Source organism: Seriola aureovittata, chromosome 20, assembly GCF_021018895.1.
Source record: "Seriola aureovittata isolate HTS-2021-v1 ecotype China chromosome 20, ASM2101889v1, whole genome shotgun sequence".
Lineage (NCBI taxonomy): Eukaryota > Metazoa > Chordata > Actinopteri > Carangiformes > Carangidae > Seriola > Seriola aureovittata.
The window spans coordinates 11632335-11641852 of record NC_079383.1 but is presented as its reverse complement, the minus strand read 5'-3'; the positions used below and the strand labels follow the sequence as shown (position 1 = coordinate 11641852).

The following is a 9518-nucleotide window of genomic DNA, read 5'->3' as shown; positions in this document are numbered from 1 at the left end:
TCCAGAGGTATGAATGGGTTTTTGGACGTGGGACAGGGGTGTCATGGAATGGGACGTAAGCCCGGGACAGGGGGGCCTAGAGCTGGTGTTGAGTGTTCAGCACACCTCCTTCCCTGCGGCTCCGGTGGGCAGGATGTTAAGCTGGGTGAGCTGAGCCGAGTGTTCCTTCGCCTTGAGGCGCAGCGCGGCGATACTGGAGGCCCTGCGGTCTGCTGCAGCTGAGGAAGAGGAGGTGGAGGAAGAAGCGGAAGGGTCAGGGAGGACAGGCCCTGCGTGGGAGGGGTTCTCTACAGGAGGAGCAGGCTGACGGAGAAGAGCTGCAGCGGTGGAAGCACTGGTCAGGGGACCCATACTGGAGAAGAGCCTGAAAGAAGACAGAAATGTGACCATCTACAACACTGATGGATGCTAAACATGTTTTCACGGTAAAATAATTCATTACAAGATAACTTATTTTTCAAACTAATCATGCCTTATAACCTCTTTCTCCTCACATTACTCAGCGGCGTTTACTCAAAATACTGTTCGTGTAACAGCAGTATAAAGGGAAACCATTGCCTGTAAATGTGCCTCAGATGTATTTTATTTCCTCTTAGGTTTCTCAGGTTGTCTTAAAATGATCCTTAACTAGATTTATGCCATTTATTGCATGCTGGCTTCCCTAATATGAAAGACTACATGGAGAGTACAAGGTTAATAATGCTGTATAATAGAGAGAAGGGAGCTAATTGTGGCATATGGTGTGTGCAGTGCCACCCCTCCTCACAGCTTGTCTGACAGGATCACACGTTTGGTTAATTTATTAAGGCATTTGACAGAGTGATTACACACCACTGTGAGTGGTTAAAAGTATAACATATTTATATCAGACACTTAGATAAACAGTAATGCAGTGTGACTGAGGATTACTGTAACCATCAGTCATTAGAGTTGCATGAAGTGTTGGGAGTTTATTTTAAGCTCGCTTGCGGATGTGCATTGTTCTGTACATGTGCTTGACTACAAAATTGTAGTCATTTACTGTAAATACAGGGATAAATGTGATGTCCTACAAGTACAATGATTGTTGGGCTCTGAATAGTAGACATCAGGTCCAAGGGAGGTCTGTGTATGGGTGCAGCTTACCTGCCAAAAGTGGGTCCAATGAAGGCAGGGTGGCGAAACATGGCAGCCGTGCCCAGAAAAGTGCCCAGGCCGAGCGGGGTGGCCAGGGGTGGAGCAGAGCCATTGTGAGGCGGTGGGGCCAGGCCCGGGAAGGCCGCTGCTGCGGCTGCGGCAGCCGTCCAGGCAGACTCCAGGGCTGGGTGTGGGTGGGGAGGGAAGGGACCTCCCTCCAGGTAGTGGCTGAGAGGGTGGCCAGCCGCAAGGGGACCTGGGAACGGCAGGCCTGACGGGTGGGCCTGCACCCCGGCCTTCTCGCGCTTCCTCCACTTGGCCCTGCGGTTCTGAAACCACACCTGAGGGCAGAGATGAAGATACAGATTAATATGAGAAGGTTTTGAGAAAACAAAGAAGATGACAAAGGCAGTAGAATATTGGTTCTAATAAGTCAAATACTGATCAAAGTGATAAAAGAAACAGGAAAGAAATCTAAATTTTTTTTTTTTTTTTACAATAATTACATAAATAGGCAATTTCCCCTACACAAAGAGGCATCTCCTCCTGTCTGAATGACAAGACAGATGCTTACAAGCAAAGCTCAAGACTGTTCAGTTATGCAGCTTATACACATTTAAAACTAGGATATAGCTCCCTGCCCTGCTAACATGACAGCAATGTGTCATTGTATAGTTAACATGACCAGACTCTATTCAGTGTTGTGTCAGTGTTCTCTAATAGTTGTCAAGTTCAGGTGGTGGCCAACAGGCGGAAAGTCAGCGGTAATTACTTGCCAGGTAAACCCTGCAGCTCACGGTCCCTTAAATCTACTTTCTGTCTAATTAAACCCCCCCGTCCGTGTAGACGGGCTGCTGGGTGGGGAGAGATAATTAAGAGCGGTGTTAACAAAAGATCCAGAAAATTACCGCTGAACTGGCTCCAATAACAATTAATGCGCTTTAAATTAAATTCTTAAGAGATGTAGAACAAGTGACTTCCATCCAAGAGAGTATTTAACTTTCCCACGCATCCACTGTTGCCCAGTTTGCACTGCAGAAGCACGGGGCTCTCACAATGAGCAAAATGTCAACATGAGCAAAGTGATTGAACGAACCAGCTTGAGCGACAGGGACTACACACACACACACACTCACACACACACACACACACACACACACATTATTCCCAGAGGGCTGTTTAGCATTACACAGCCCCTCGGGAATTTATGAGTTTTTATCACCTCCTGATGGCGCCCGTTAAGTGATTTGTTCACCTACGGCCCCTAAAGAGACATCTGTTGTTTTACCGTCGGCCATAACCTCTCGGAGCTTCCACCGTGTTTGAACTGTCTCTCTGGTTATGAGCCCGGGCTTTCGACATGCAAGCCACGCTTTCAGTGTAAGGCGAAGGAGAGGGAGGGATGGAGAGAGCAGGATGGAGGGTGGGGGGTGGGGGGTGGGGGGTGGGGGTAGCGGGGAGCAAACACCTTTAATGGTCTGTCATTCGCTCCCGAGTGCAAAGCATCGGATCAATGCAGGTCTATTGCAATCACATAATGGGAAATCAAATAGCATTATCCCTCCCCTCTTTCTCTCCCTTCCCCTCCCTTCCTCCTCTCTCTTATTCCCACACACATCTTTTTACTCACACACACACACACACACACACACACACACACACACACCACACACACACACACACACACACACACACACACACACACACCTCGGCCTCGCCCCCTCTCTGTCCCCTCTGATGGGAATTCAAACACCGTCTCATCCCAGGAATATAGACAGTGTTTGCTCCAGCACTAAGTGAGCTTTTTATGAATCACCAGCGTCGGCTTAATTGCCACTAAAACGTCCCCCGTTCGCGTGTAATAACATTCAATAACAGGAAAGACCTTCCTTGCGCAGCGACTGGGGCCATTTAACACATTTTTACTGTAATAAATTACTGCCACAAATTGGCCAGTAATCGTTGATCCTCAATCAGTGACGCATATCACCGGCTATTATCCAGCGCTGTGTACCAGGGACATTTTATAGAGGACATAAAACATTAGAGGATGCTGCTTTTTCCCTATTTGATTTACAAGTCACAGGCTTCTCTTTCCAGATAAAGATAAACAGAGAGACACTTACTTGAACACGGGCCTCGGTAAGATCCAGGCGCATTGCGAGCTCCTCTCTGAAAAGAATTTAAAAAAAAAAAAGAAAGAAAGAAAGAAAGAGGAAGGGAGAAAAGGCAGATAGACAGAAAGAAAAGATTCAAGGTTATAGGCCACCGTTAGGAAGCAACGTAGAATTGCTGTTTTGTCCCCTCCTGTTGTTCACTGTCAACAAAAGACGACCAAAATACGCTTGTTTCTTTTTTCCTCCTCCCTGGCATGCAGAAAGACGCCATAGCCATATTCTATTTTCCCTGTCAGGAATGGGTAGAAATAGGCCTAGCGATTGTTAGATTTTCCTTAGCCCAGGCCTGTCACTGTAACAACATAATGGTTGAAATAATGACATCTAAACTAGCCTGCCACAAAGCAATTGACGCTCCCTTCAGCTGCAAGATGGGCTTGCAGTGCAAATTAGACCTACAAGTCGTCTTAAAGTAAATCGATTGGAAAATATGAATAATCCCAATGGTTAAAAAAGGAGTATAAAACCGAAAATGTAGGTTCTTGTGTCCTGTAGTATCTGAAAAGCGTTTATTGTCAAGCATAAAACGCGGGTTTGCGTCAGAAAATAGGTCTAAAATTTTATTCATAAGTGAGTTAATTTGTTTTTATGCCCTGCTGCATAAAAGTCCTAATAAGGTATTTTTCTAAAACAATTCTACAACATAAAACCCTCAGAAAATCCATATTATGATGCCCTGCAGTTCAGTGTGTGTGTGTGTGTGTGTGTGTGTTTGCGTGTGTGTTTGCGCGAATACACCTGCCCTTGGGCTTGAGGTTATAGGCCCTGACTGTATTTTGTGTTTTTTTGCAGCCTGTATTCAGTATCACGTCCAGCAGCTAACCTGAGCTACACCGGGTAATTATTCTTCCTGAGAATAATACCGCTGTCATCTGCATCAACAATAGCGGATACAGGTAACAAAATGTCCCCAATGTGTTAGCACTTACAGGCCTATTGTGTTCACTTATGCAAGGCACGGGTTTGGTGTTGGGTCATTTTATGAGGTGTGATCCGCACATGCCCTGTTAAAGACGTGTGGAATTTGTTTATTTAAAAATAAATGCAATTAATTATCACCTTCAATGCATGGAATTATTAGAGCAATTTATTAATCCTCCCGAATAAATTATTAGAGCAAGGATGCACGTTTTTTTTTTGGGGGGGGGGGGTTGTTTTAAACACAGACAACTGTAGTAATAATAATAATGATAATAACAATAAAAATAATAAATTCTTATGACACATTATCATTGTAGACTATAGTAATCTACGTTTTGTGTGCATTTAAATTAAAATGTAGGGTATACACCTACAAATTTGGGTTTTAATTTGTAAACGTATAGGCTATGCAAGAAAATAATAATAATAATAATAATAATAATAATAATAATAATAATAATAATAATAATGATTTCAGTACAGTAAAAAATTTTGGATGTAAAAACAAAATTTTTCCAGTCTTAAGATTGTCTGATTTTCTTACCTGGTGAAGACGTCGGGGTAGTGTGTCTTCTGGAAAGCCCTCTCCAGCTCCTCCAGCTGGTAACTGGTGAACGTAGTCCTGTATCTTCTCTGCTTCCGTTTCAGCATCCCTTCCTCCGAGTCACTGCCCGCAGACAGACACACGCTGTCCTCCCCGTCCCTCACGTCCCCATCCCCGGCGTTCAAGCTCTCCCTCTCTTCGTCCTTCGGGGACAGCGCTGCCGCGTCCGCGCAGTTCTCCTCCTCCTTCCCGGCGTCCTCCTCGAACTTCAACGGACCGAGCTCCACCAGTCCCAGGCTGCCGTCTTCCGAGCCCTCCCCGGGGCTCTGGTCGCCTTCCCCCCGGCTCAGTGACGCGTTCTCCCGGTAGGACTTACTGCGGCTGATGCTCACCTGCGGCGCCTGGCTGATTTTGAGGCTGTCGCTGGCGTGCTCCAGGAGAAGTCGCTCCCTGTCCAGCTTCTCTGCGTGGTCGTGGAGGTACTTCCCCCCGGGTCCGTACAGCCGGCGGAGCTTGGGTGGCAGGTGCATGTCAGCACTGAGGGAAAGGGGGTCTTTCGTTGATCCTGAGAGAGAAGCGTGTCATAGATGTCAAAATAATGAATAACAAAATGGCTGTGAAAAGCAGAGCAAACATTTCTTTTTAAATAGGTTACCGCTATAGACATATAAACAATGTCTTCAGACTTTACAACTGTTAAGTTTAGAAAACATTTATTAGCCAACTATTACGAAACCAACGAGGTTATTCTCCGTAAACATGTGCTGAGTTGATGGCAATGACAAGAAACTCCTCCTGAGGCATTAACTACACACTTTGAGCATAAGACTCTTTTTTGTTATGTCTAACCTTCATGTTTATCCTCTACAATGTTCCTAAAGGACCCATGTAGATTATTCCATTAATTCCACTTCAAAGTAAACTTACCGTCAGCCGCTTTGTCGAGCTCTCCTCTGCCGGGCAGACCCGTCAAACTTTGCGCTCCTATCAGTCTGACCTTACAGGGACTCCGGCGGCCCAGAATGCTCTCTATGCAGTAAGAGGAGAGCAGCGTCGGGGATTTACTGCTCTTCCTCTCGCCCCGGTCGTGGATATCTTCCTCAAACTGGCCGCTCATGTCGACGCTTTGGTTCGTCTAGTGTCTGTAACGCCTGTCAGTCTCCCACTCTCTCCCTCTCTCTCCCTCTCTCTCTCTCTCTCTCTCTCTCTCTCTCTCTCCCTCTCTCTCTCTCTCACTCTCTCTCTCTCTCGGTGTCCGGCGCTCTCCTTTTTCTTCTTCGTATTCTCTCCTCTCAGACCGGTGTGTCTGTTTGAACCGGGACCTCCTTCTGTCCTCTCCCCCCCTCTCTCTCTATCTTTCTCCCTCCCTCTCTCTCCTCTCTCACTCCTCTGTCACACTCTCAGCTAATGACGGACAGCGGCTTGGCTGCCTCGCGCTGCGCTGCGATCTGCCAGGCGCTTCTCCGCTCCGCGCGCTAGCTCAGCATACGTGTTGGCAGTTATTGCGCGCCTGATTGGCTCGTATACGTGTATGCGGGGAGAGGGACAGCGCGAGGTGCTTTATATATTTTACGATTAAAGTTAATTTGAGGGAAAGATAGCAAAACCCGACATGGAGTTTTTTTTTTGCTCCGTGGAACGAACTCAACAGATAAAGATAAAAGGAGCACCTTAAATCCGCCTTTCTCTCTTGTCGGTTTGATATTCATTTTACTCTGACATATATGATCTATGGGGTCTAACATTAAAATGTTTAAAAATTTATGATAGGGGCCAACATAATGTAATGTTGGCTTTGTCAGAGGTGGCAACAGAGTCAGTTTACAGGTGTGTTTTACAACATTCATGAAGCGCAACAATGCAGCCAAACACAATAATGGTCAAATTGCAGTAGGCCACATAACACAAGATGAAAATAGACTTTTTCTCAAGGATTAGCTACATTTAAAAAAAAATGGTAAAGTAGAAAAAATACTGGTGTAAATAATGATGAAAGCTGGATTCCATTCAGGTGCTTCTGTCTCAGGGCCCTATATACTGTGGATGCTGGCTCACTGTCACACTGTCATTCATGTCAGTGGGACTAAATACAACACAACCATAAAAGTGGCCTATTCTGTACACCTAGCCTAGCCTTGTTGTCCTGTACATAGGCTGTACAGCCCTATAAGACATTAGATTTTAATATTGCGTTATTACAGCAATACAGTACAACATTAACAGTTATATGCTAACTGTTAATGAACAACCAATCAATTCCTTATTTATGCCAGAGGATGTTTCACAATTAGGCCTACCTCCCTCATGGGCCCCACTAGTTTATCCTTTTTCATGTTCTTTATATTAGGCTACTATAAGATAACAATCATAATCATAATAATAATTTAATTCAATTTAATAATTTAGGCAAATAGAATATAATGGGCCTATGTTTTTTGTGATGATTTTGGGGTAGACTAAATTCTTTTCACTCATGTAGGCTACTATATGTAGGTTAAATGATGAGCACATAACCGCTTTTTTTCAGGTTAAAGCACTCAAACACTGTGCTGAATCCTTGTGCCAACGTGGAAAAAAAATCTGGCGCGGAGTTTGTGTTCAACCTCAGAGAGCACCTGCGAGAGCCATGTCAGAAACTGAGTCATAGAAATAGAAATATCAAAACCAGGATAAGAATTGTGTCCTGACCTATCTATCTATCTATCTATCTATCTATCTATCTATCTATCTATCTATCTATCTATCTATCTATCTATCTATCTATCTATCTATCTATCTGTCTGTCTGTCTGTCTGTCTGTCTGTCTGTCTGTCTGTCTTTCTGTCTGTCTGTCTGTCTGTCTGTCTGTATGTATGTCTTTCTGTCTGTCTGTCTGTCTGTCTGTCTTTTTTTTTTTTTCTTGCTCCCTCCCTCTCCCACCAATTGCTTGCTCTCTGCTGGAGTTGCGGATTGACTTAAAAAGTGAGGGTGGCGCGGCGGTGATGAGACGCCGCACGGGGAGCCGGGATAGCATGCAGGGACTCCGCTGTGGAGAGGGGGAGAGATGGAGAGATGGATCGAGAATGTAATTTTAAATGAAAGTCTATTTAACCCGCTGTGAATGGCATGACCCCTATCCTCGCCTCAGAGCCCATCACTGTTACAAGGATCATTTTCAGAATTCAATCCAAAAACTTCAGCAAGCTGCAATTTACTCTCTCCTTCTGTCTCTCTCTCTCTTCTTCTTCCCCTCCGTTATGTATCCGCCCGGGCTACAGCATCGCAGCAAACGAGAAATAACAATAAAATATATGTCCAGAAAATTGCACAAGTTATTCCTTTTTTTTCTTTTATATGTTTTAAGCAGTATCTTTTTTTTTTGATTGGAAGTGGGATGAGCGCCATAGATCTGTGTAAAGTTTAGTTAAGGTGCAGTGTAGATAAACCCAACTAACTCAGTTCTTATGTTCTGTTTTTTTAGATGCTTTAAAACGTATCTGCAGAAACAGAATTTATCAGGAGTGATAACGCCTTTTTGACAGAATGAACATGTTTGTGCAGTAGATTTCCTCTGATAAGGCCTAGACAATATGTTTGTTATCAGACAAGACAAAAATAATAATATCATTTTGTCTGCATTCATTAAATATGCAGTAGCTACTTTAATAATAATATAAGCAGCTGCAACCTGCCACCGCAGGGATAGTGTCAGAGTGGATCCATCCGCAACTTTTTGTGGTGTCAAACTTCCGAGCTTGTTTACTTGCACGCAAATCAATGTAATGAGTGTAATAACAATATAAAATGTTATGCCTTTTTCCTGCGCGGTCACAAACAGACGTGCGTAATACAGACGAGTATTTAGAGTCGCTCTGTAATTTGGGGGCTACAATTTGATTCATTTATCCGCACACTGTTATTAACCCTGTGGAAAAAGAGATGTCAGCCGCCATTTCAGCCAGCAGGACATCCGCGCTTTGTTTAAATGCACTAATTACGCGCATACATTAGAGGGGGACGGAATAGCCTGAGCGCAATTTTCACATTTTCAATTTTCCGTCTATTTGACGTGCAGGTGAAGAGATGGCGGAGAGAGGCCGCCTTCCGTTTCAGCATCACCTCACCACCGCCTCCCCTGTATTTTCATAACATTCTAACTTGATAATATCCAGGGGAAACACCGGGTTGCATGCTTTCTTGTTCGTGCAACGCTCAGATGCCGCCGCCGCCGCTGCTGCTGTGTCACTCCGTATTATCCCCTGGAAGTCCACAGGCCTGTGCGCCCTTCTGGTGTCATGCAACATAGCCATTTATTTTACACATTTTAAAGTTAACAGGTAGATTTGTATATTCAAAACATGTCATTGCAGACATTTAACAGTTTTTCATCTATGTGACGTAAACTATCTCTGCTCCCTTTTCTGTCCATGTATGTCCTCTCAAGTGAAGGCCAAGAAGTGATACTAATCAAGTCCATCATTTAGGACCAGCAGGTTGTGCTCTGCCTTGGAGGTTATTCAATTGGCGCCATCTCCTGGATGGAACAGCAAACTGCTCTAACAGGTAAGGCCAAGTAGTTATAATATACAGGTCTGCATGCATGGTCCGTATAGGAATACATTTTATTTATTTATTCCTGTTAAAGCCGACATTGCACCTGTAGGAGCCACATACCCTATATTTGCACGTGCAGGGATAGGACTAGTCAGTTGGGCGACGAACCATCCTCATGTTATCCCACAAGTTTGTTCCAGTGCAACATGTGTAAATACCGGTCCCTA

The 9518-nt window shown here is 44.5% G+C and overlaps 1 protein-coding gene across 1 annotated transcript in view; it reads right to left on the bottom strand.

Annotated features, from left to right (window-relative positions):
• Nucleotides 1–6265, bottom strand: part of arxa (aristaless related homeobox a) — a 7002-nt gene extending 737 nt beyond the window's left edge. Inside the window, exons 1-5 of the mRNA XM_056364507.1 lie at nt 5686–6265; nt 4759–5323; nt 3243–3288; nt 1126–1457; nt 1–364 (exon numbers count right to left, since the gene is read on the bottom strand). The exon at nt 1–364 is cut by the window's left edge and continues 737 nt beyond it. Coding sequence (XP_056220482.1) covers nt 97–364; nt 1126–1457; nt 3243–3288; nt 4759–5323; nt 5686–5875 — 1401 coding nt within the window. The 5' untranslated portion in view covers nt 5876–6265 and the 3' untranslated portion in view covers nt 1–96. The remainder of the gene's footprint in view (nt 365–1125; nt 1458–3242; nt 3289–4758; nt 5324–5685) is intronic.
• Between the last annotated feature and the right edge of the window lie 3253 nt (nt 6266–9518).